General features: G+C 45.2%; 2 protein-coding genes across 2 annotated transcripts in view; one reads left to right on the forward strand and one right to left on the reverse strand.

The window, feature by feature from the left end:
- The first annotated feature begins 2287 nt into the window (after positions 1-2287).
- On the forward strand, positions 2288-5110 carry LOC109902646 (GTPase IMAP family member 4-like). The gene is made up of 2 exons (XM_020499182.2): positions 2288-3478; positions 3594-5110. Exons 1-2 carry the CDS (start codon positions 2305-2307, stop codon positions 3914-3916), a joined length of 1497 nt encoding a protein of 498 aa, XP_020354771.2. The 5' UTR covers positions 2288-2304; the 3' UTR covers positions 3917-5110.
- A 6488-nt stretch (positions 5111-11598) lies between these two features.
- The window catches only part of LOC109902655 (aryl hydrocarbon receptor-like), a 55301-nt gene continuing 39614 nt past the window's right edge, over positions 11599-27285 (reverse strand). Inside the window, exons 6-11 of the mRNA XM_020499205.2 lie at positions 26978-27114; positions 26470-26672; positions 26066-26175; positions 23885-24026; positions 21220-22909; positions 11599-13641 (exon numbers count right to left, since the gene is read on the reverse strand). Of these exons, the coding sequence (XP_020354794.1) occupies positions 13492-13641; positions 21220-22909; positions 23885-24026; positions 26066-26175; positions 26470-26672; positions 26978-27114 (2432 nt within the window). The 3' untranslated portion in view covers positions 11599-13491. The remainder of the gene's footprint in view (positions 13642-21219; positions 22910-23884; positions 24027-26065; positions 26176-26469; positions 26673-26977; positions 27115-27285) is intronic.

The following is a 27285-nucleotide window of genomic DNA, read 5'->3' on the forward strand; positions in this document are numbered from 1 at the left end:
TCACAACATTGGGGGTAAAATACCCCCCCCCATATTAGTTTTTGTAGATTGTTTATTTAAAAAAAAATGCAATTCAATTTTGATCACACATTGAAGAAATCCAGGTCTGAAGACTTGGCAAGGCAGGTATTAGTCACACGCTTCACACAGCCATATCACATTGAAACACCCATGTGTTTCAAATACCCATGGTTTATATGCAAGTCCTACCATAGACTTGGACTATGTGTGTTCCAAACTCTGAGGAGCTGTATATAATAGAAATGTACAATTTACATAATGTAAATTATGAATATGTTGTATTGACTGAAATGTTAATTGTATTTAGCAGAACCTTTGCTCACATGCTTTGGCAATAACAGACCGTTTGAATGACAAGCTGAGAGTCAACTATCAAATCTTACGCTGATACTATGATGTCTAAATGGTGTTTTCACTAAGGAGATGGGAAAACACAAATAATAATAGATCTCTTGCACAAGCAGGTTGAAGGGAGTGGGTCTCTTCAGTACAGTCTTCAACTGTATCGGAAGAAAATACTGTACACTGGATTGCAACCTCAGCCCTTTATTATTTAATCTTAAAAGCCATCAGTGACTCCAGGAAGTCTTGCAATACTATCTCTAGGAGAGAGCTTGTTAAGTATTTTTCGAGAATGACAGTAATTAATCAGGATTTCTTAACTGTAGCCAAGGCCCTATTACTTTTTGCATGGTTTGCAATCAGTTCATGCTCACTAAGGGATTATTGTACAGCCTGGCAGTGGAACAGCTGTTCCATTCACTCTGAATTTGCATCTGAATAATAAAAGCTTTTTGACGAAGTGGATAAATGCTTTTTTAAGGCACATCATTCTAAACGTTACTTGATGTTAGATTAGCATTTTTGTATGGATAATTTTCGGACATTTGGTGTTCAATGACATCACAGAAATCATTAGATCCACGACTGACTACCTATATAACTGTGTCTGTCAGTCAATGTAATTTGCTTCATGAAGATGTGTTATCTTTACTGAACGAAATGTCATTTCTCAGCAATGTGGGTGGAGTTACATTACAGTCAGGATAAAACTGGACTTTGACTGTTGACCAGCATGTCAAAACGAAAGATAATGGAAAGGATATATATTAGGGTTCAATGAGTATACTTCAGGGAAGTCCAACAAAGGGAGAAAGAGAGAGAGAAAGAGAGGTACTAAATGGCTTCCAGAGCAAAGAGACAGAATGGTCAGTTACTGAGTTATATCTACCTTTTTCAGTGCATTGCTTATAGTTTTCTCACATTTTATTTACAGTATATAGGCCTCACCATCAATAGTCATATGTTATGTTGATTCTAGCTAAAATGTTGGTCATATATTGGAAATTTGTTAATACTGTAATGCCTAAATTCAAGTCTGTTATATTTTATAAAACATGTACTCTTCTCTCTAATAGGGGACCAGCGTACTCTCCCTGAGCTGAGAATCATCCTCCTGGGGAGGGACTGGCTGGAGAAGAGTCAAACAGGAAACACCATCCTGGACAGGAAGCTGTTTGACACCAGGAGGGGCGTGGAGATGTGTGTGAGGAGACAGAGTCTAGTGGATGGCCGGCAGGTCACTGTGGTCAACACATCAGACAGATGCATCCAGTACTCTGTGCAGGACCCTCTCCTTGTCCACCGTAACATAGAAGCCAGCATATCCATGTGTCAACCAGGTCCCCATGCCTTCCTCATGGTCATCCCTTTGAACTCACGCAAAGGCAGGGAATGGACAGTAGAGGGCCCCCTCAAGCTTCTCAACCACATACTCTGGAGACACATGATGGTAGTGTTTACCCAATGTGAGAAACTCAGGGGAATGCCACTAGAGGAACACATAGTGAGACATGGGTATCTCCAGGAGATGGTGGAGAAGTGTGGGCATAGGTACCATGCTTTAAACACTAGGGCCAACACATGGGGCAATGATGTCACTCAGGTCCCAGAGCTGCTGAGGAAGATAGATGAAATGGTGGCAGGTGGTCCTGCTTATGTTGTCATGAATGAGAGGTTTTCAATGGCAATTGAAGTTAAGAGGATGGCAGAGGAGGAGAGGGCGAGTTTGAGACGGATGAAGGTACAGAGACAGAGGGAAACACTCAGATCTCTGCTCAGGGGTGAGGATCGGAAGAATTCAAAATATATACTGTATATATATTTCTTTTTACCAAATTGGTTTGGTACCATATCTGAAATCATGCAAATAGATTGTAATCTAAAATAAATATCTCCCATTTAGGTAAGTCCCACCAACTATCTGAAGCTGAACAGAGAATCATGATAGTGGGACCTCGATTGGTTGGGAAGAGCTCATCTGGAAATAGCATCCTGGGTAAGAAAACCTTTGAGGCTGGACACACGACTTCACACAGTGTGAAAAGACAGGGTGACATCACCGTAAGACAAGTCACAGTGGTGGACACACCCGGGTGGCATGGGCGATACTGCACTGAGGACACTCCTGAAGTAGTAAGAATTGAGATTACCCAAGGTGCATCTCTTTGTGCTCCCGAGCCGCACGCTGTCCTCGTGGTCGTACGCTGTGACGAAACATTCACAGGGACAGACAGGTCAAGAGCAGAAGAAAAACTGAATCTGATTGGTCGGTCAGTCTGGAGTCAAGCTATAGTGTTGTTCACCTGGGGAGACAAGCTTGGCGACACAGCCATCGAACTTCACATCGAGAGATGGCCTGCCCTTCAGTGGCTTGTCGATAAATGTAGCAACAGGTACCATGTCTTTGATAACACAAGCCCGGCTGGAGGCTCTCAGGTCACAGAACTTCTGGAGAAAATTGAGGAGACAGTGATGGGAAACGATGGTGAACACTGGCTCAAAATGTACTGGGAGCTCAGGGAGAGCAAAAAGAAGTTGACAAAAAGCTCTGAGGAGATTGGGGGAAGACTAGAGGAGGAAGAGAGGGAGAATGACAAGCTTAAAAGGATGATTGAAGAGGAAGAGAGGAAAGTAGAGGAAATGGATAAGCGATATGAGGAGAAAGCTGGAATGTTGAAAGAGATGGAGCAGAGAAACACAATGAGAGAAAAGGAGATAGAAGACAGACATTTGGAGTATGAAAGAGAGAAGGAATCCCTCAAACAAATGTGTGTGGAGAAAGACAGAGCATTGGATCAGATGGAGAGGAAGCATGAAAGAGAAAGTAAAGAACTGAGAGACAATATAGAAAACCTGGAAAAGAGAAAGTCTGAAAGAGAAGAGGAGTTGAATGCCATGATTGTTGAGATACAGAAGGAGTTACAAGAGAATAAACAAAGGTATGAAATGAAAGAGGTGGAGATATCAATGCTAGAGAGAGATGTAGCGGAGCTTAAGCAGCAGAATAAAGTGAGAGAAGACATGATCAACCATGTGAAGATTAAGGAGGATCGAATACAACTGCACAGAGTGGAATCTACAGCACCCGCGGACATGGTAGACAACTCTTATCTAAGTGAGTGCGTTAACTGCCTCTATATCAGATCTCATTTAGCTATAAATGTAGTTAAATAAAGTAAAATATGGTTGTTGTTCATGCTAAATTATAATGCATGTGCTCTCTTTTACAGAGACTCAACATAGAAATTTGAGAAAGACACAGATGTTGTCACAGAAGGATGGTGAGAGGCAGAGGAACACAGCAGGACGAGAGCAGAGAGTTGGAGATGAACAGAGAGAAGCACCATGGTTGAAGATTGGGGCAGCAGTACTGGGGGCAGTGGTTGGGGCCATGGCTGGCTCTGTGAGGTCACCACTAAGTGCAGCCACAGGGACTACTATAGGGGCTGCAGCAGGGGTTCTGCTGGGGAGTTTACTGATACAAGAGGAAGAGGCCAGAGATAATAAAGTGGTGTCTGATTCCCCTGAATGCCCCTATTTAATTAAACATTAAAATCAGGATTGGTGGGTCCCCAGCGGGACATTTGAGCTAACGTAGGCTAATGCAATTAGCATGAGGTTGTAAGTAACAAGAACATTTCCCAGGACATAGACATATCTGATATTGGCAAAAAGCTTAAATTCTTGTTAATCTAACTGCACTGTCCAATTTACAGTAGCTATTACAGTGAAAGAATACCATGCTATTGTTTGAGGAGAGTGCACAGTTTTGAACATGAAAAGTTATTAGTAAGCACATAAGGCATATTTGAGCAGTCTTGATACAACATTTTGAACAGAAATGCAATGGTTCATTGGATCAGTCTAAAACTTTGCGCATACACTGCTGCCATCTAGTGGACAAAATCTAATTTGAACCTGGGCTGGAATAATACATCATGGCCTTTCTTTTGCATTTCAAAGATACATTTCAAAGATGGTACATTTGTTTTTTAAACAGTTAGTTTCTTCTTTGTATTGTCTTTTACCAGATCTAATGTGTTATATTCTCCTACATCCCTTTAACATTTCCACAAATGTAAAAATCTTACCTTTCAAATGGTACCAAGAATATGCATATCCTTGCTTCAGGGCCTGAGCTACAGGCAGTTAGATTTGTGTATGTCATTATAGGCAAAAATTGAAAAAAAGGCGGTCGATCCTTAAGTTAACCATTGAAACAAGCATTTCGCTACACTTGCATTAACATCTGCTGACCATGTGTATGTGACCAGTACAATTTGATTTGAATTGAACAGTTGACCCAGCACACTGTAGAATCTGTTTGAGAAGCAGAATAGTAGTTCTGAGACCGGTAAAAGGTAAAAGGAGCAACTAACGTCTTTGAATGAGGTGATAGTTTGCCCAAATTACATATGGTTTCCTAATTACCTTGGGTGACGTTCCAGAGCTTTTCCTAGACCGTGGCGCTAAGGTTATCTTTCATCAAATGCCCACGTTTTTTTATGATTTTGTTTACCTGATTTGTCGTATACTTTTATGTCTTTTGTATTTATACTGCTGCAATCAAATGACTCTATATTGAGACAGTAAAGAATTCCTGTATCTGAACTTGGTATCTGAGTATTGTTTTCACAGAGGCTTCGGATGCATAGCAATATGCCTGTATTGACCATTATAATGTATAATCATCTATAGAGGATTGTAATGGATGGGGTAGGAATAAAGATGATCATCTCAGTTTCAACTGACTATGTTTTGCGATTGGATATGAAATTAATGGTTGATAAATATTTACTACTGGGTCTCACTTTGACAATTTAACAATCCCACTCCCATTGTAGCGACAGATACACTTCAATGTATTCAGAAAGACAAACATTATGCTGACTCGGACACCAGTGATTTCGGCTTACTTGAAAATGTTGACGTCTCCCACCCCCTGGGGGCTTTGGAGCATTGTACCATTTAGACCAGTTAGTTCAGTGCTGATGCTCGCAAAATTAATCTTCGTAAAGAGTGAGAGCGCACATGACTCGCATCTAACCAATGAGCCTGTGACTGGCTAGAGGGGGTCGTAATCAACCATATCCAGCTACATAGGCCTGGCCTCCAGGTATTTGTCCTCCCCCAGAATCCCTCGCTCAGAACTAGTCAGATCGAGATGTGTAACGAGATCCACGTTTCAGTGCAGAAGGAGTGGATGGAGGGAAAGAGGGAAGAAGGGAAGGAGCAAGGTAGACGGGAGGAGAAAAAAAGTGAGCGGAGAAATAGAATACCGCCAGAGGTCAACTATGACGAAAGGTCACGATGATTAAATATTTATATCAGCAACATCAACACAGGCGCAACAACATCGCTGTAATTGAAAACTGAATACGTAAGCAGTTCTGGGAAAACTCAACCCCTCCCAAGGATCGGATTTGCTGACCAAACCTTTGTTTAGAGAAAAGCAGGCTGTTGACCAGGGACCACTATTTCTGCTTTAACTCCTCCTAACCTGTCTGGTGAATAAGATAGCTTGGACCTTAAATAAAGGTTCAATCCTTTTCTTTTTTTAATTAACCAAGTTGAATCCTTGCCTCAACTTCATCGATTTGGTCTTTCTGCATTACTGCAGTCATTATTTTGACCAGCTAATGTCTTAATTTTGACAAGTCAGGTCACTCCAAGTCATAATTCATCTTTCCAAAATCTAGCTGTTAGACAAATATCAAATATTGCAATGACATGAGATCAAGTTAATTCAATGGTAAATGTCTGTTGAATAATCTCCAGTGACATCGATGTTGCAGTGTTCCATCAGTATATTTGTTGCGGAGTGCGACTGAAACAACTTTTCTTTTCCCATTCAACCATGTTGAAAACCATGTTTTCATTTTTTTAAATGCTTATTTAGCATTTAAAATGCTTTTTTTTTCTTCTACGAGTTGACTGACAGCGTGCATGTAAATGGATTTCAGTGTGTGTGTTTTTTCTCCGAGTCGCATCTCCCCACAGCGCCTCTCAATACTTTACTGACTAGGACCAGGCAGCTGGGAAAGAAGAACCACCTGGTTGAGTGGACTGACGCCTATCAGAGGGCCTTTGAGGAGCTCAAGTGAATGCTGGTGAGTGCCCCTATTCTAGCATTTGCTGACTTCTCCTTACCATTCAAACTGTAGGCAGATGCTAGTCTGGGAGGCTTAAGTAGGTGCTGTCCTTTCTCAGACACCAGGGCACAGAGCATATCATAGCCTGTGCAAGCTGAACCCTATGTCCCATTGAGCGCATTGACAAGAACTATAGTTCTTTCAAATTTGAACTATTGGGCCTAACACAGCCTGTTTCTGACAAATTCACAACTGCAGCCACTGTCTATCACAAAAAGCAAGACCAGAGGTAAGAGCCGCTTTGGTTTCTACTGTCACCTCTCATCCTCTAGAGGTTCTTGCTATTAATTACCTGTCATTAGGGTGACCAGGAGACACACACCCATATAATCTGGTCATGGTGGATGTGTTCTCTCGGGTTTGCATGGGTGGTGCCCATCAGAAATCAGACTGCTAGTTTCACTGTTAAGGCATTATGGCAGCATGTAATACAGCCCCTCGGATGTCCTGAGCACATTCACTCAGACCGAGGAGCTATGTAATATGCATAAGGAGCAGCTTTTGAGTCAGCCATTGTTGCCAAACTGAGTAAGATGTATGGAGCCACACCCTACTGGCCACAAGGTAATGAGCCAGTAGAAACATTTAACCACACGCTATTGTCCCTTTCATGTTCACTAGAGGAGGAAGAACATACCCACTGGGTGTACAAACTCCCTGAGCTGACACATGCTTACAACAACAGTGTTAATCAAATCGAATTGTATTTGTCACATGCGCCAAATACAACGGGTGTAGAGCTTACAGTGAAATGCTTACAAAATGACTCCACTAGTCTGTCTCCTGTCTATGTGATGTTTGGCAGGCATGCCTGTCTCCCAGTGGACATGGTAATGGGAGACAACCTTACCGACCAGGGGGAACACAAGAAGCTACAGCGGGCCTATGAAACTGTAGCAAAACAAGCAGAACAAAGACAAGACAGAGACTAATACTGACGCGACAGATGAGCCAAGGTATTGCCTCTACTCCCAGGAGAGAGAGAGACACTGAGAAACTTTAGTTGGAGGGCTCAGGGTAAGTTGGCCCCAAGATGGAGACCAGAACGCTTTGTAATAGTTGCCCCCTTATTCCCAGATGACCCCGTGTACAGAATTAGGCCTGAAGGACAGGAAGGACCAGAACGGACAACTCACAGGAATAATTTGAGAATATGCCCTTACCCTGTTGTGGCGTGGGTGCTGGCGCCACAGAAGATGCCAGCACCCACGGAACCTCCAGGGTTAGGTGCCTGAAAGGGTGCAGGAACCCAGGTCTCAACCGGAGCCTCCAGGAGAGATGCCTGAAAGGGTGCCAGTACCCAGGTCTCAACATGACCCTCCAGGAGAGGTGCATGAAAGGGTGCCAGTACCCAGGTCTCAACATGACCCTCCAGGAGAGGTGCATGAAAGGGTGCCAGTACCCAGTTCTCAACATGACCCTCCAGGAGAGGTGCATGAAAGGGTGCCAGTACCCAGGTCTCAACATGACCCTCCAGGAGAGATGCCTGAAAGGGTGGATCAAACAAACCCTACTCAATAGGGCCGAGGAGAGTCGAGGACAGAGGACCAAGAAAGAAAGTCCATGAGGACCAATCTAAGGGTGATGTCTGCCCGATATTGCAGGTCAGTAAGGTTGGTCAGCACAACAACCCATCGCGGAGGGCAACTGAAACTCTTTTCCTTTTCCCATTCAAGTGTGAACCATGTTTTCATAACAACCACATGATTATTTGACTGTTTTTCCTTTGAGTTGATTGCCAGCGTGCGCGCAAATTGATTGTGTGTGTCTCCCCCAGGTCCGAAATGAAACACAGCTAAGGCTGATTCACCTGCTTATTGCCCTTCTGCAGAATGTGAAGCGGCGCCGGCCACGATTTTGAGTGTCCTCTTTGCAATAGACTCACCTGGCTGTCATTGGTTGGTAGTCCGGCAGTATTTCTGGTACTAGGTTCTCGATGTAGAGAACGGAGGAACTCGGCGCTCATTCATGGGGTAGTGCCTTGATGGACAATTGATTTTTTATTTTTTCTTAAACCTTTTAATCTATGGAGGAGCTTGCTTGTTTTACACAATGTTTTGGATGTCAATGAGACATATCGCGAATGGACAGACTGGACAGGTGGACAGGTGCTGTGATAAGAGGGGAGTGAAATCACAAGCGAGTAGGCTACAATCATATTCACCCCAAATGACTCTGTGCCTTGCAAGATTGTCCTTTGGATGTTCTCACGTTCTTTCTGGTGCCTCAACTTCTGTCTCTCTGTCTAAGCAGGCTCTGTGGTGGCAGAGAAATTGACCCTGCTAGTGTGGACGTGTAGATCCTATTGGACACTGTGGACTCTTAAAGCACCAGGTTCCGGTTTCAGAAGATCCTGATTTTGGAGCGACTCTTAAAGGACCAGTGGCTCATTTCAGAAAATACTATTTCCCACTTCCCTCAACCACCCTCACCTGAAGATCAAGAAACTGTCTACTGGTGAATTGGAGAGATCAAATCTGTGTGCCTTTCGTCCTCTTTTACATTGGTCTTAATCTTCCTTTCTACAGAGGTTCAAGCCCTCTTTTAAACACTAGGTGGCGTAGTACGGCTACAGACTACACTGTGACGTATGCTCCAGCTACGTAGGACCCCGTTTTTTTCCGGGCTGGATATCAATGCCAATAAACATCCCACAATGACACTCTTTAGCCGTTGTGAGTGGGAACAGAACAGAACAGGATGTATTTGGGTGATGATTCACTCGTCCCTGGCCCTCAGTCTGCAGGACAGCCAGCTAATTGGGCGGTCATTATCTCAATATATCTGGCTTCCCTTTAGCCAGCCAAGCCTGACAAAGATCATATCTCTAAATGGAGCATTATATCCATAACAATGTCCCTTGGGCACACTTGGTCATGTTGGTTGCTTTTTTGCCTTGTTATTTCGAAGGAATAATAGGATGAGATGGGTCATGTCTAAATGTTTCTTATCTTATAGGTCGAGAGCGGATAGACCCCTCTCCCCTCAGCTAGTCATCATCAGATTCAAAGTGACGTCCACTCCGCCTCTCGTTGACATATGCCTAAAAGAACCGAAACATATACCCTTTCAATTGAAAAATAAGACAAATTGAGGACGTTTCCCTTGGCCATATGTCAGAAAGCCACAGGATGCATGGATTATAATCACTGCACCCCTCTGCTCTTATTATGGGCCTTTTCCTTGTCACTTTCCCTCACATTATCTGTAGGCTCTGCACTATACAGTTGCAATGGCACAGTGGTGATGTCAGCATTTTGCTTTGGGTAACACCATCAAATCAAATCAAATGTATTTATATAGCCCTTCGTACATCAGCTGATATCTCAAAGTGCTGTACAGAAACCCAGCCTAAAACCCCAAACAGAAAGCAATGCAGGTGTAGAAGCACGGTGGCTAATCTCCCTAGAAAGGCCAAAACCTAGGAAGAAACCTAGAGAGGAACCAGGCTATGTGGGGTGGCCAGTCCTCTTCTGGCTGTGCCGGGTGGAGATTATAACAGAACATGGCCAAGATGTTCAAATGTTCATAAATGACCAGCATGGTCATATAATAATAAGGCAGAACAGTTGAAACTGGAGCAGCAGCACGGTCAGATGGACTGGGGACAGCAAGGAGTCATCATGTCAGGTAGTCCTGGGGCATGGTCCTAGGGCTCAGGTCCTCCGAGAGAGAGAAAGAAAGAGAGAAGGAGAGAATTAGAGAACGCACACTTAGATTCACACAGGACACCGAATAGGACAGGAGAAGTACTCCAGATATAACAAACTGACCCTAGCCCCCCGACACATAAACTACTGCAGCATAAATACTAGAGGCTGAGACAGGAGGGGTCAGGAGACACATGCCATCCAATACTATTAAACATTTTTCGAAGAGTTCCTTAAGTTTGCTGTTTGTTGAGTAGCTTAATAAGCCTAAGAGCGAGTGAGAGCGAGAGATTCAAATTGTATGTGGTGAAAGTGACAGAGAGATGGCTTCCGCCCCTAAATGTATATTGTAATGTACACATTGTTCATTTTGTATAGACAAGCTGTTCCTTGTGAATTATGAAAGGTTAGGGCATAAGTCCTATGTGATCTCTGTTGCTCAGTCACTAACCTGGGGGAAGGAGTATGATGGAGACACAGCCCACTGAAGCGTAACCATGGTGTAAGGACCATCACAATATTGTGACTGTTCCTCTTCCCCTCCTCTCCCTCTTCCCTTCTCAACCCACACGGCCTGTGTTCCCCTCTGGCCCGCTGGTCACAAAGCATTACGGTAAGCTCTGTGGGCTGAGACGAGGCTGCTCAGTCTGGGTCACTCCACTATTAAGGCTGAAACAGCACCGACAGGAGCATCCTTAGCTAACCCAAATGTATATCTTCTCTTTTCAAAAGCCCCAGCCAAGCCACGGGCTACAGAGACTACTGAAACAGCACCGACAGAAGCCTCCTCAGGTAGCCCAACTGTATCTCTTCTCTTTTCAAAAGCCCCCAGCCAAGCCACGGGCTATATAGACTACTGTGCACAGAAAGATAAAACAAACATACAAACAGAAAGCATCAAGCTCAAATACAGTAGTCTGCTTTTTTCACAACGTCAGTGATGTCAAAAGCAAAACTTTTATTTTACCAAAATAATTAAAGAGGACTAGAGCCATCTTTCTAAAATAAAAAAGCTTCTACTCAGCCTTACCATGTCTGGTTTTCGGCCTGGGGTATGAGGATGAAAAAAGCAGCCGTGGCCTACTCTGAAATTCCATTAAGAAGCAGAGAGAGAGAGAGAGAGAGAGAGCAGTCTAGTCAAAGAAGCAATATGTGTCAGTATGGAGGAGAGAACAGTGAACAGGCTATCCCTTTTAAAGCCTGTGTGAATATTTCTAAAGTACTGATGCGGTAGAGCCGGAGCCAAAGTTCAAAACATCATAAAGAGATACTGTATTTTAGTCTCCCTCTCTGATGGGATTCATGCTATTAATTTAACTCTCCATTGGCCACGGTGGTTGGACCCAAAGACACTTCAAATAAATATGCCTTGTTAAAGATAAATCTCACTTGAACACATTTGCCAAATAATAGTAATATTATTCAAGTTTCAATGTGATTGCAGAAGTCCTTTATTTCAAAGGACCAAAGGGATACATTTCAAAAAAGCAGTCAAAGGACATGGGTAAAAATGTATCCATTTTCTATCATTATAACATCTGCACCTGCTCCTGTTAGCATGTTAATGTCAATTCAATGTGACTACGTAAAAGACCAAATAAAGTTCTGAAAACATTAAATCCCTTGAGTGTCAGTAGTTTGGCACAATGTTGTAATCTCAGAAGAGTGACATGAGAGTAAGTACAGTATATGTACAATCAAAACTGAGTCAATACAAGAGTTGAAGAAGCAGTGTGTTTTCAAAAAAATAGTGCTTAAAACAAGTGAAATGACACAGAACCTAATTACATACCTGTATTTCTCAAAACCATTGTTTGTTTTAATGTACAATTTTTTTTTCATCACATTGTTAATAGGTCACATCGATCATGTTAAATATATCAAACATTTTCATAGTAAAAAAAAGAAATGTTGAAAAGAAAGTTGATTCTGAAAACATGTAACCACTTGTATCACATTTAAACTTAAAACTCATAATGATAACAATAATAATGACAATAATTATTGTAACAACTACAAGGAGAAATCTCTTTTCAGCATCTTCATGATGACATACTTCTATTCAGCATTACTTCCCAATCATTTACTATTTACATAAAACATTCAAAATTGTATCCTTCCAGAAGAGACCTTATAATACTCACGTTTGGTTTTCAATGTTTACAAATCTGTCAGTGAACTGTCATTAGATCGTCATCTTAAGACCGGAATAGTTGTTGGAAACCTATAGATTCTGACAATATACTTCCTCTCTCACCAAGATGTTACCCTCTAATGTATTGTATGTTAGAGGACATGAATGACAATTGATGAAAACGTAATTGTTGTAAAATAAATAAATACTGAGGTCAAATGAGTGTCTTCTGCTAGTTCAGTCACAGTTGACTTTAGTATTGGACAAGCTCTAACCCAGAGGTACAAGATGTCAATGACAACATCAAAAGGATAATTCAAGTGAAATAAATATTATTATGACAATTGTATAGAAGTGTATGTGCCTGTGAGGACATCAACCCATCACCTGAAATATAATACCATTTATTTTATACAAAAAAAGACAATTATTGTTACAGATTCTCCAACATACATCAGTAACAGCCACCTTAAATATTAAAACATAAAAAAATTAAAATAAAAATGGACCTAAATAAACCTGGTATCCCCAACCGACTTCCGTATCAGCATCAGTGGGTGGTTGAAATAAAGTGCAGGATATTCTAGACCAAATTCAGATATTCTAAACCTTTTAAAAACCTTTTTTTACTTGACATCACGTATCTCATTTTCTAAGACAATTCATTACATTACCCATTACAGTAAACTTGAGCATTGACCTTTGCATTTGAAAGTTACATTCCTATTGTATGACAACTCGTAACACTGATGATGATGTCATGTGTCACAAATCATAAAGATGATGGTGCCATTAGCATCTATACATGCTGGGGTAGGTAGTGTCTCCTTGACTACCAATTACCATGCTGTACTTCAAATGGGAGGAAAAAGAGAATGCTTTTTTTAAAACATGAAAAACACAGAAACAACAGTTAAAAGACTCTCATTTACTGTGCTATTTAAAAAAAAACGTATTAAAACTCAACTTTAGCGCTCTGACAGCATATTATAAACAAAGGACTCAAATGATAATTATGTTATTATAAAACATCAAACAAAACAAAAAGTACCGAAAACATTTAGGCCTACGTCTTGTTTTTGATCCATGTTATCAACTAGTTGTACAGTACAAGGCTGGTCCAGTGGTAGGATGGTTGGTTGTGACCCTCCTTGAGTCAGTCAGTCAGTCAGTGTCCCCTGGTGGTCCCCAGTCAGAGGTAAAAGCCTGAGGACTGGGCATCAGGGAGGCTGGATAAAGTGTCAGGGCAGGGGAGCTGGCCGTTAGAGGGCACCACACCATTCCCATTGGGCAGAACACAGCCTCCTGAGTAGGTCCCGTTAAAAATGCAGCCATTTTCCATCTAAGAAAAGAGGAAGAAGAAGAAGACATGGAAACAATGACGGGAAAGTGCATGTCAGCTTGTGAATGGTATATGACCGTTGATGGTTGATTAACAGATTAACACATGACATATCTATGACTGCATTGTCAGAAGTATTGGCGATTTAATCAAGAGTTGTTGAAAGATACATTCTCAATATCAAACCATCAAAAATCAAACATCTAAAAAATTATTTTTACCTTACCCAGATTGTGATTCGCAGTATTCATTCTTGAAGTTATTCTTGAATTAATCGTGATTGTAATGATTTATCTAAACACATTGTGGCCGTGAATTGCAATTGTCCTGGTGTGAACTATGGATAACCACTGTCACTTCCGACTAATTTGCCTCAAATCTGGGATCACGTACTTGTCAGTTCCCTTTAAGAAGTCTCCATTAATTCAATGCACGGTCTGAATTGCAGTTCCAGGGGGTCAGTAGGGCATTAGAGAGTACGGTATGTATGTACAGTGCCTTGCGAAAGTATTCGGCCCCCTTGAACTTTGCGACCTATTGCCACATTTCAGGCTTCAAACATAAAGATATAAAACTGTATTTTTTTGTGAAGAATCAACAACAAGTGGGACACAATCATGAAGTGGAACGACATTTATTGGATATATCAAACCTTTTTAACAAATCAAAAACTGAAAAATTGGGCGTGCAAAATTATTCAGCCCCTTTACTTTCAGTGCAGCAAACTCTCTCCAGAAGTTCAGTGAGGATCTCTGAATGATCCAATGTTGACCTAAATGACTAATGATGATAAATACAATCCACCTGTGTGTAATCAAGTCTCCGTATAAATGCACCTGCACTGTGATAGTCTCAGAGGTCCGTTAAAAGTGCTGAGAGCATCATGAAGAACAAGGAACACACCAGGCAGGTCCGAGATACTGTTGTGAAGAAGATTAAAGCCGGATTTGGATACAAAAATATTTCCCAAGCTTTAAACATCCCAAGGAGCACTGTGCAAGTGATAATATTGAAATGGAAGGAGTATCAGACCACTGCAAATCTACCAAGACCTGGCCGTCCCTCTAAACTTTCAGCTCATACAAGGAGAAGACTGATCAGAGATGCAGCCAAGAGGCCCATGATCACTCTGGATGAACTGCAGAGATCTGCAGCTGAGGTGGGAGACTGTCCATAGGACAACAATCAGTCGTATATTGCACAAATCTGGCCTTTATGGAAGAGTGGCAAGAAGAAAGCCATTTCTTAAAGATATCCATAAAAAGTGTCGTTTAAAGTTTGCCACAAGCCACCTGGGAGACACACCAAACATGTGGAAGAAGGTGCTCTGGTCAGATGAAACCAAAATGTAACTTTTTTGGCAACAATGCAAAACGTTATGTTTGGCGTAAAAGCAACACAGCTCATCACCCTGACCACACCATCCCCACTGTCAAACATGGTGGTGGCAGCATCATGGTTTGGGCCTGCTTTTCTTCAGCAGGGACAGGGAAGATGGTTAAAATTGATGGGAAGATGGATGGAGCCAAATACAGGACCATTCTGGAAGAAAACCTGATGGAGTCTGCAAAAGACCTGAGACTGGGACGGAGATTTGTCTTCCAACAAGACAATGATCCAAAACATAAAGCAAAATCTACAATGGAATGGTTCAAAAATAAACATATCCAGGTGTTAGAATGGCCAAGTCAAAGTCCAGACCTGAATCCAATCGAGAATCTGTGGAAAGAACTGAAAACTGCTGTTCACAAATGCTCTCCATCCAACCTCACTGAGCTCGAGCTGTTTTGCAAGGAGGAATGTGAAAAAATGTCAGTCTCTCGATGTGCAAAACTGATAGAGACATACCCCAAGCGACTTACAGCTGTAATCGCAGCAAAAGGTGGTGCTACAAAGTATTAACTTAAGGGGGCTGAATAATTTTGCACGCCCAATTTTTCAGTTTTTGATTTGTTAAAAAAGTTTGAAATATCCAATAAATGTCGTTCCACTTCATGATTGTGTCCCACTTGTTGTTGATTCTTCACAAAAAAAATACAGTTTTATATCTTTATGTTTGAAGCCTGAAATGTGGCAAAAGGTCGCAAAGTTCAAGGGGGCCGAATACTTTCGCAAGGCACTGTATGTCTCTTTCATGTTGTTGCACTGGCGGATGTACTATGCCAACTAGAGTCAATGTCCCAATAGGCCCTGTTATGAATGCTCCAAATGTATCCACTCTCTGTCCATCAGAAACAATGGGACAATCCACTTTGAACTGAAAATGCTGACTGGATTTTTCTACAGGCGTCACTGAAAGCCTGCCGCTGGCCTCTATCCCCACCCCCTCTTTGCCTGAGCCTCTGTGTGTCTTTATTAGGCAATGGTACAGTAGCAGAGCAAATTCGTAGGTCAGGAAAAAAAGGAAAACAACTCAGGCTGGTCAGAAGGCCTTTTATCTTAGATTCATACTGGTGACCCTGAACATACAAACAGAACAAGTGGCACAACATGAGTGGTGGTAACTGTTCCTTGACAGATTCCTACTTTCACTCCTCCTCACTCTCGTCAACAATAAGATCATTATTTTGTCCCCACTTCCTTACGATTATTTAACAATAAACTCTCCTCCGAACGCAAAGTGCTGAAGAGGGTAGTGCATACGGTCCAGTACATCACTGGAGCCAAGCTTCCTGCCATCCAGGACCTCTATACTAGGTGGTGTCAGAGGAAAGCCCTAAAAAATTGCCACCCTAGTCATACTGTTCTCTCTGCTACCGCACGACAAGCGGTACCGGAGCGCCAAGTCTAGGTCCAAAAGGCTTCTTAACAGGTTCTACCCCCAAGCCATAAGACTCCTGAACAGCTAATCAAAGGGCTACCCAGACCCCTCTTCTACACTGCTACTCTCTGTTTATTATCTATGCATAGTCACTTTAACTCTACCTACATGTACATATTACCTCAATTACTCCCACTAACCGGTGCCCCCGCACATTGACTCTGTACCGGTACCCCCTTTATATAGCCTTCCTTGTTATTTTACTGCTGTTGTTTAATTATTTGTTACTTTTATTTTCTATGTTTTACTGTTTTATGTTTTAACTTCTTAAAGTGTTGTTGGTTAAAGGGTGTCACGTCAGTCTGGGAGTCGAGATGGCAGGCGGAACATTTCTCGATCACCCCAGGTGAGTCAGCACCAAACTCACCCAGAACCCCCTGTTGGTCACATGTTTGTCTTGATTTTTTTTCTTACATTTTTCCCCTCTTCCCAGCATAGGGCGCTAGTCGATTCAGGCGCAGCTGGGAACTTTATGGATCGCGGACTCGCTATTAAATTAGGTGTTCCACTTGTGCCGATAGATTCTCCCTTTCCCGTGCACTCCCTAGATAGCCGGCCATTAGAGTCACCGGTGGTCAGGGAGACCACGATCCCACTGGACATGGTAACGCAGGGGAATCATAGGGAGCGTATCAGTCTCTATATTATTGATTCGCCTGCGTTTCCAGTGGTGTCAGGGATTCCCTGGCTGGCCCGGCACAATCCTACAATTTTGTGGAGACAGGGGGTTCTCCAGGGGTGGTTAGAGGAGTGTTCTGGAAGGTGTCTGGGAGTTTCCGTCGGTGCCACCTCGGTGGAAAGTCCGGACCAGGGTCCCACAGTGTGCATTCCCCTCGAGTATACCGATTTGGCAATCGCTTTTAGTAAAAAGAAGGCGACTAAATTACCACCACATCGACCGGGAAGGGATTGTGCGATAGATCTCCTGGTAAACGCTGCGCTTCCCAAGAGTCACGTGTACCCATTGTCCCAAGAGGAGACGTTGGCTATGGAGACATATATCACGGAGTCTCTGGGACAGGGGTACATTCGGTCCTCCATTTCACCCGTTTCCTCAAGTTTCTTTTTTGTGAAGAAAAAGGAGGGAGGATTGCGTCCGTGTATTGATTATAGAGGTCTAAATGCCATCACAGTGGGGTTCAGCTACCCACTACCTCTCATTGCTACGGCAGTGGAATCCTTTCAGGGAGCGCAGTTCTTCACAAAATTGGATCTCAGGAGCGTGTATAACCTGGTGCGTGTTCGGAAGGGAGACGAGTGGAAAACCGCATTTAGTACCACATCGGGCCACTATGAGTACTGCGTCATGCCGTATGGGTTAAAAAATGCTCCAGCCATTTTTCAATCCTTTGTAGACGATATTCTCAGGGACTTGCACGGGCAGGGAGTGGTTGTTTATATCAATGACATTCTGATCTACTCAGCCACTCACGCCGCGCATGTGTCTCTGGTACGCAAGGTGCTTGGTAGACTGCTGGAGCATGACCTATACATCAAGACTGAGAAGTGTGTGTTCTCCAAACGAGCCGTCTCCTTTCTGGGTTATCGCATTTTCACCTCGGGGGTGGAGATGGAGGGTGACCGCAGTAAGGCCGTGCGTAATTGGCCGACTCCGACCACGGTAAAAGAGGTGCAGCGGTTTTTGGGTTTTGCCAACTACTACCGGAGGTTTATCCGGGGTTTTGGCCAGGTAGCGGCTCCAATTACCTCACTGCTGAAGGGGGGCCCGGTGCGGTTGCGGTGGTCAGCAGAGGCGGACAGAGCTTTCAACAAGTTGAAGGCGCTGTTCACGGATGCACCCGTGTTGGCGCATCCGGACCCCTCTCTAGCATTCATAGTGGAGGTGGACGCGTCCGAGGCTGGGGTGGGTGCCGTGTTATCACAGCGCTCGGGTACGCCACCAAAACTCCGCCCCTGCGCTTTCTTCTCGAGTAAGCTCAGCCCAGCGGAGCGTAACTATGATGTGGGGGACCGGGAGTTGTTAGCGGTGGTCAGGGCTCTGAAGGTGTGGAGACACTGGCTTGAGGGGGCTAAGCACCCCTTTCTCATCTGGAGCGACCACCAAAATCTGGAGTATATTCGGGCAGCTAGGAGACTGAACCCATGGCAGGCAAGGTGGGCCATGTTTTTCACTCGATTCCGGTTCACTTTATCATATAGACCGGACTCCCAGAACGTGAAGGCGGACGCACTGTCCCGCCTTTACGACACAGAGGATAGGTCCACCGAACCTACTCCCATCCTTCCGGCCTCAAAGCTGATGGCACCGGTGGTATGGGAGGTGGACTCGGACATCGAGCGGGCGTTACGGGCTGAACCCGCGCCTCCTCAGTGTCCGGCGGGGCGGAGGTATGTGCCGCTTGGTGTTCGGGACCAACTGATTCGGTGGGCTCACGTCCTACCCTCCTGGGGTCACCCTGGGGTGAGGAGGACAGTGGGGAGCCTTCGGGGGAGGTATTGGTGGCCTACCTTGGCTAGGGACGTTAAGGTTTATGTCTCCCCCTGTTCGGTATGCGCCCAGAGTAAGGCTCCTAGGCACCTTCCTAGAGGGAAGTTACAACCCCTCCCCGTTCCACAACGGCCATGGTCACATCTATCCGTAGATTTCCTGACCGACCTTCCCCCGTCTCAGGGCAACACCACGGTTCTGTTGATTGTGGATCGGTTCTCTAAGTCCTGCCGTCTCCTCCCGTTGCCCGGTATCCCAACAGCCCTACAGACTGCGGAGGCATTATTCACCCACGTCTTCTGGCACTACGGGGTGCCGGAGGACATCGTTTCTGATCGGGGCCCCCAGTTCACGTCCCGAGTATGGAGGGCGTTCATGGAGCGTCTGGGGGTCTCGGTCAGCCTGACCTCCGGTTATCACCCCTAAAGTAATGGGCAGGTGGAGAGAGTAAACCAGGAGGTGGGTAGGTTTCTGCGGTCGTACTGCCAGGACCGGCCAGGGGAGTGGGCGAGATACATCCCCTGGGCTGAAATGGCCCAGAACTCACTACGCCACTCCTCTACTAATGTGTCCCCCTTTCAGTGTGTGTTGGGGTACCAGCCGGTCCTGGCACCGTGGCATCCGAGCCAGACCGAGGCTCCTGCGGTGGAGGAATGGGTGCAGCGCTCCAAAGAGACCTGGAGGGCCGTCCAGGAATCCCTTCAACAGGCTAGTGGACGGCAGAAAAGGAGTGCTGACCGCCACCGCAGTGAGGCCCCCGTGTTTGTACCGGTGGACAGGGTCTGGCTCTCGACCCGAAACCTGCCCCTCCGCGTGCCCTGCCGGAAGCTTGGGCCGCAGTGTGTAGGGCCGTTCAAAGTCCTGAGGAGAATAAACGAGGTGTGTTATTGATTACATCTCCCTTCCTATTATCGTATTAACCCCTCGTTTCATGTGTCTCTCCTCAGGCCGGTGGTAGCTGGTCCCCTACAGGACGGTGAGGTGCTGGAGGTCCCTCCTCCCCCTCTGGACATCGAGGGGTCCCCGGCGTATACGATACGGGCCATTCTGGACTTGAGACGCCGGGTGAGGGGCCTGCAGTACCTCGTGGTCTAGGAGGGGTACGGTACGGAGGAGAGGTTCTGGGTACCCACCAGGGACATTTTGGATCCGTCAATGTTGAGGGATTTCCATCGCCTCCATCCGGATCGCCCTGCACCTCGTCCTCCGGGTCGACCTCGAGGCCGGTGTCGGCGCGCTGCAGGAGCCACACGTCAAGGGGGGGGTACTGTCACGACTCCGACCGAAGGACACTCCCCTTCCCGTTCGGGTGGCGATCGGCGGTCGTCGTTGCCGGCCTACTAGCTGCCACTGATTATTTCCTCCCCCTCCTTATGTGTTTATTGAGTGCACCTGTTTTGAGTTAGGTAGTTAGTAGTAAGGCTTTATTAGTCAGCCGGCTCCTTGTGCGGGATTAATTATTGTGACCGTCTGTTTGGTGTACTTATGTGCACGTCTATGGGTTTTGTGTTTTCCCATTTTGTGGGTTTTTTCTGGACAGTTTAAGTCCACCTGTTTGGGGCATTTGTTTGTTCAGTACGCCCTGTGTTTTCGTGAGGGTTGGCTTATGTTTGCCGTTTCTCTGTGCATTAAAATAGCACTCCCCTGAACTCTCTGCTTCCTGCGCCTGACTCCTCACCCACTACACTCAGACCGTTACAAAGGGCTTGTAAGTAAGCATTTCACTGCAAGGTCTAAACCTGTTGTATTTGGCGCATGCGAGAAATAAAATTTGATTTGAAAATAAACAATGCAAAGCAACTAGGGGGATGATTCAGAACTTTGTCTACCACTGTCCAGTTGTCATGGCCTCCGAGGCCCTCTGCTAGGGACCATTGTCCCAGCTAAAGCCTCCGGCTCCGTGCTTCTACACCTGCATTGCTTGCTGTTTGGGGTTTTAGGCTGGGTTTCTGTACAGCACTTTGAGATATCAGCTGATGTACGAAGGGCTATATAAATAAATTTGATTTGATTTGGATCATGCACTGGTCTTCAAATCAATATGAAGGTTGGGGAAGAAGATGTAAAAACTGATGAACCCTTGTGCAAATCATCTAACTCTTAGGCAGTGCATATTCAATTAGGAGACCCATAACCCTAACCTTAACCCTACCATTCACAGTAAAAAAAAAGCCATAACCTTACCTTAACCCTAAATGTAACTCATTTCCATCCCTAGCCCTACCATCAACTCTAATGACACTGTCAGGAGCTCTCACCCAAAGGAATAGAATTAGAATATATTAATATATAATCACTGTGGTCTCACCTTACTGTGGTTGGGGTCGTGAGGGATGTCAGAGGTTACCATGTCATAGGCCTCCAGTGAGGGCAGCTGTCTATAGGACTGTCCAACCCCCAGGGTCTGCTCCAGGGTAGTGTTTGGCGGAGGGCACTGCGAGAGGCTGGACAGCACCTGAGCCAAGGGAGGGGGCAGCTGCTCCTGCTGCTGCTTGTGGTTCATCCTCTGGTAGGATGAAACGGCGGCCTCTGTCCCCTGTTGCTCCTCGTTCCCCCCATACGAGCATTCGTTGATGATATAATCCATGCCTGGATTATCAGCCATAGTGAAATTCATACAAGCGTCTACGGTGGGTTGTGTGACGGGAGGTATGTGGCCATTGCTGAGGCAGGGGTTGCTGTTCAGGGTGGTTTCCCCAAGGTGGCTGTAGCTGTAGTCCTGCCACTGCTGTTTACCAGCTGGGTGATGCTCTGTGTGTGTGTTTGGAATGCCATACACTCCGTTGAGATTGGCGTCCGGCTGTTTGGCATGGCACAGAGGGAGCTGGCTCTGGACTATGTCCTGCTGTTGATGCTGCTGGAGGTAGTGTTGGTGCTGGTCGGCTTGCCGCCGGTGAAGATCCCCATCCGGCTCTGACGCCATTCCATTGAACAGAGACTGGGGGGTGTGACAGTGGTCAACCGGGACCCCTGTACTGGCTAGAATGTGCTGGGATGTCCATTGTCCATTGTGTATGGGCTGACTCTGCCCCTGGAGTCCATGCACCACAGGATGGGGCAGGTGATTGTTATGCTGGGCCCAGTCTTGGACCACCACCCCTGGTCGCATGCTGAGGTACTGCTGCATCTTCTGGGAAAGCTGAACTATGGGTGCCTGCCCCACTACGGAAGACTTATGAGGAAGGTATTGAGAGTGCACATTGGTGGCAGAAGTGGGATTACTTTCAACAGGTGCCTTTGTTGTTGTTGTCGTCGTTATTGGGGCAGTTGTACCCGGGATAGTGGAGGGCACCTGGCCCCCGTCCTCTGCCGCGTCTGTCTTTGCCTCCAGGGAGTCGTGGATGTAGGAGAGGATTTCGTCGTTGGTCAGCAGGTCATCCAGGGTAGGAACCCGCTCAGGGTCCATCTCCACCTGGATCATCCTTTCGTCCAGCAGCAGCAGCTCCAGGTCCTCGGCGCTCAGCCCCAGGCCCTCCAGAGCCCCAAAAAGCTCCCCATTGGAACAGGCCTCCCCGTTGCCTCTGTCCCCTTCCCTGTCCACTGCACCCCCCTGACCCTCCAGGGACAGGGAGTCTAGGGTCGCCAGCAGTGGATCAAAGCTTGACGCCGGCTCTGGGAGACCCGGACCCACTACACCATTGGATGACTCATCCCAGCCCTGGAGCAAAGCAGTGGGGTCGGAGTTAGAGAGGCCGACCCGGTCCCCAAACAGACTGCTGTGGAAGGACAGCTTGGGCTCCAGGGCCGGCTGGCAGACGTACACAGACTTATCCTGACTCATCAGCACCCCCAAGAGGGAGCCTGGGTCCAGGCCATCCCTGGAGACCCTGTCAGTCCGTCCCTTCTTGGAATTGCTGACGTTATTCTCAGAGCCCTGGGCACCGTCGTTGAAGCGTGCAATTGGGTGGTTAGACTGGTAGAGCAGGGCCTCTCCCGTCGCGAAGGTGAAGGGGAGGTGCATGGATCGTTTACATAGGTGCTCGCCCCCTTCCTCCTCCCTAGATGGACAGAAAATAAACAACACCTGTGAGATTGTCATGGTCGGAATTCACCACTGTTTAAACGGCCTGTTACTGTACTGCCACATGATGGGTCATGCATGGAAACTGATCTGAAAATGGTCTCACTGAGATCATACACACACGATAATCCCTGGTGTTCTCGTCACATTAGAAAAACACAACTATTGTCACGAATCCCGCCGAAGATGGTGCCTCTTACTGTTCGGGCGGCGCTCTGCGGTCGTCGTCGCCGGCCTACTAGCTGCCACCGTTCCCCTTTTCTGTTTCATTTAGTTTTGTCTGATTAGTTGCTCCTGTTTCTTGTTTAGGTTTTGGGCAATTTAAACCCGGTTGGCCCGCCGGCTTTTGTGCGGGCTTGTTTTCTGTTATTTGATGTGTGTGATTTCTATGGAAGTATTTTGTTCTCGTACCGTTTTCGTCTTGTTGTTTTGGACTGGGTCTTATTGCGCCCGTGTGTGTGGCGTTGACCGACACTAGTTCTTGGGAATAAATATTCCACATATCAACTACCCTGCTCTCTGCGCCTGACTCCTCCACCCACTACTTCTAGAAGTACATGACAGAAGCCCGCACCAAACCCATGGAGTCAGCAGGAGCAGCGACCACCCATCTTCCATCGATAGAAGAGCGTGTCCTCCATCATACAGCCGTCCTCCATCGGATTGGTTCGGCGATGGACCTGATGATGGAAAGGATGGAGCGATGGGAGAGAAGTGGTCTCCCAACATCCACCCCAGCTCCCCCACAGACGACGACCGCCGAGCGCCGCCCGAACAGGAAAAGGCACCATCTTCGGCGGGATTCGTGACAACTATGTCATAACTGTGTCCCTATAGCTATTAGGACAGTGAATATTTCCTGGCCATATGACCTGAGTCGGAAAACCTACTGTTCCCAGACAGTGTGTGTATTTGGGGCTGGATGTGACTGGGCCCAGGGGAGTTCACGTACATCAGAGGCCTCTGCGTGGCGATGATGTAGTCTGGTTTGCCGTTCTTGTAGACCAGCCTGGCGTTGGCCTGGACCCACTTCCAGCAGTTGTCCTTGGTGAGGAGTCTGAACACGGTCAGACCGCTCTCTCCTGTCTTCATCACTGAATCCACAGGACACAGTCTTTTAGAGTGAGGCGTACACATGGTAAGTAGTACATTTTGTCAAAGCTACAGTACTCTGCAGAAGTGACAATGGGTAGAGTTCTACTTCTGTTCTACTTAATGATTCTAAATACATATCTAGCTAGCTATCATTGCCTTATCGTTGCCATAAGATTGTGCTCTAGCAAGGAGCAATGGTTGGTAGATTTATTTGTTTAAGAAACTAATCTAGGAAAAATGTCAATGTGAAGGCAGAGTAGGTAGCTAGATAAGCTAGGTAGTCCCTGTAATATTTCTATGTAAGTGTGGGGCTGTGTTGGTAGCTATAGTGCCTTCAGAAATGATTCACACCCCTTGACTTTTTCCACATTTTGTTGTGTTACAGCCTGATTTTTTAAAATGGATTACATTTTGATTTTGTGTCACTGGCCTACACACAAAACCACACAATGTGAAATATGACATTTTTAGAAATGTTTACAAATTAATTAAAAATGCAAAGCTGAAATGTCAATAAGTATTCAACCCCTTTGTTATGGCAAGCCTAAATAAGTTCAGGAGTAAAAATGTGCTTAACAAGTCACCTAATAATTTGCATGGACTCACTCTGTGTGCAATAATAGTGTTTAAAATAATTTGAATGACTAACTAATCTCTGTAACCGACACATACAATTGTCTGTAAGGTCCCTGAGTCGAGCAGTGAATTTCTAACACAGATTCAACCACAAAGAGCAGGGAAGTTTTCCAATGCCTCGCAAAGTAGGGCACCTAAAGCAGACACTGATTATCCGTTTGAGCATGGTGAAGCTATTAATTACACTTAGGACACCCAGTCACTACAAAGATACAGGCAACCTTCCTAACTTAGTTGATGGAGAGGAAGGAAACCGCTCAGGAATTTCACGATGAGGCCAATGGTGAGTTTAAAACATTTACAGAGTTGAATGGCTGTGATAGGAGAAAATTGAGGATGGATTAACAACACTGTAGTTACTACACAATACTAATCTAATTGACAGAGTGAAAAGAAGGAAGCTTGTACAGAATCAAAAATAAGGCATCCTGTTGGCAATAAGGCACTAAAGAAAACTGCAAAAAATTTGGCGAAGAAATGTACTTTATGTTCTGAATACAAAATGTTATGCTTGGGGCAAATCCAACACAGAACATCACTGAGTACTACTCTTCATATTTTCAAGTATGGTGGTGGCTGCATCGTGTTATGGGTATGCTTGTCATCAACAAGGACAAGGGAATATTTTTTTATAAAAAGAAACAGAATAAGGCTAAGCATAGGCTTGCTTTCCAACAGACACTGGGGGACAAATATACCATTCAGTAGGACAATAACCCAAAACACAAGGACAAATATACACTGGAGTTGCCTAGTTACAGTTTTTACTTAAATCAGCATGCAAATCTATGGCAAGACTTATAAATGGCTGTCTAGCAATGATAAACAACTAACCAACAGAGCTTGAAGAATTTTTAAAAGAATAATGTACTGATAATATTGTACTGTCTAGGTGTGCAGAGCTCTTAGAGACTTACCCAGAAAGACTGAGAAAGGTGATTATAATATGTATTGTCTTATGAGGTTGAATACTTATACTTTTTGTCTTCCACTGACATTACAGAGTATTTTGTGTAGATCATTGACAAAAAATGACAATTAAATAGATTTTATCCCAGCTTGTAACAGAACAAAATGTGGAAAAGGTCAAGGGGTGTGAATACGTTCTGAAGGCACTGTAAATGGATCATTGCTGGTACTCTGCTCATGTAGTGGATTTGTGGGCCTATCCTATCGGCTCTGCGGCTTTGCTCAATCTGCTCCGTAATCTACTGGGATTACTTGGGAAAGCTGTCCGAACTCTGTGACCACCATCTTTGACCTGGTCAGACCCGTCCTCACTGATGTTTGAGGACAGAACCAATTCAACCCAATCCGAAATAAATACTCCCATGTTTATATTTCAAAGCTTGAACCCCTAAATAACCTGATGATAGATAGACATAATAGACATGAGGCTTACTTCGGACATGGTTCTCAGCACAGTACAACATATCCGCTGCATGGATAAACTGATAGCCGGAACCTCGCACCCGAAGTTCAGCTTCAGTATACCCAAGCACAATTTTCCCCCTGCAAAAAGGATAATGTCAATAAACATGGTTTCACTTCATATGATAACAAGTGCTACATTACAATAACATTATGACTGTGACAAATTACAGTCTATTCAGTACTATTGTACATCAGTCCAGTTATTGGTCCCATGTGGCTCAGTTGGTAGAGCATGGCGCTTGCAAAGATTGTGGGTTCGATTCCCACAGGGAGCCAGTATGAAACTACGCTCTGGGTAAGATGTATATGTATTTCAATGATTGCAACTGCCACAACATCAGCATGATAATGAGCAAGTCAAAGTGAGCGTACTTTGCATCACATGCCATGGGGGTGAAGTCCAGCTTGTGTTTGGTTCTGAAGATCATGTTCTTGGTCCTGATCTCCAGGATGGAGGGGGGCTGGAGGGGCGTAGCGATGGCAAACAGGGCCAGCTGGGGGGGCGCCTTGCCCCCGTTATCCTGTCGCTGGTTCTGACCATGCAGGAACTTCAGCCTGCCCTGCAGACTTAGGGCCTGGCAGGGTGGGAGAATGCAAACATTTGTTTAAGACATGATGTATATTTTCGTCTTTGATTGTCCGTGTGTTTGATTCTCTGTCCAAAGCCCATCTGACAATATGTTTAATTGAATCTGATGTCCATGTTAAATACATCAAAATCGCATTGTGACGTATTAACATGTCACACTAATTCAATGTGAGCTTGACTCTGGGTGAGCCTAAAAGACTGTTAGACACACACTATTCGGGGATTGAAGGCATTTGATTGGGGTGAGGGGTGTTAGGTCTGGTTGATGGCTGGGGTGGCAATAACACCTACCAGGAAGCCAGAGGAATTGTCCAGGAGGCATCGGAAGCGACACACAAAGTTCCTCTCCAGGAAGGAGGAGTTCTCTGGGGGGAGCTGCTCAGGGTTATAGGTCACAGTGGCAGTAGTACTGCTGTCCGGCTCCGCATCTGTGGGTCAGAAGATATGACATGTTCAGACCAGGCGTTACCATCAAAATCCTCTAACCACCTATTTCACTATACTTGGAAATGATCCTCAAGATTACAGTATACAGTTCAGTCATACAGTAGAAACAGAACAAATCTGTGCCACTTCCCTAAAATGGTAATACAAACAGT

The sequence above is a fragment of the Oncorhynchus kisutch genome, linkage group LG2, assembly GCF_002021735.2.
Source record: "Oncorhynchus kisutch isolate 150728-3 linkage group LG2, Okis_V2, whole genome shotgun sequence".
NCBI classification, from domain to species: domain Eukaryota; kingdom Metazoa; phylum Chordata; class Actinopteri; order Salmoniformes; family Salmonidae; genus Oncorhynchus; species Oncorhynchus kisutch.

Bases quoted from the DNA above. Each gene is read 5' to 3' on its own strand.
- LOC109902646 (XM_020499182.2), top strand. From the start codon at position 2,305: ATGATAGTGGGACCTCGATTGGTTGGGAAGAGCTCATCTGGAAATAGC. The intron at 3,479-3,593 runs GTGAGTGCGTTA...TCTCTTTTACAG, and splicing joins GGTAGACAACTCTTATCTAA to AGACTCAACATAGAAATTTG.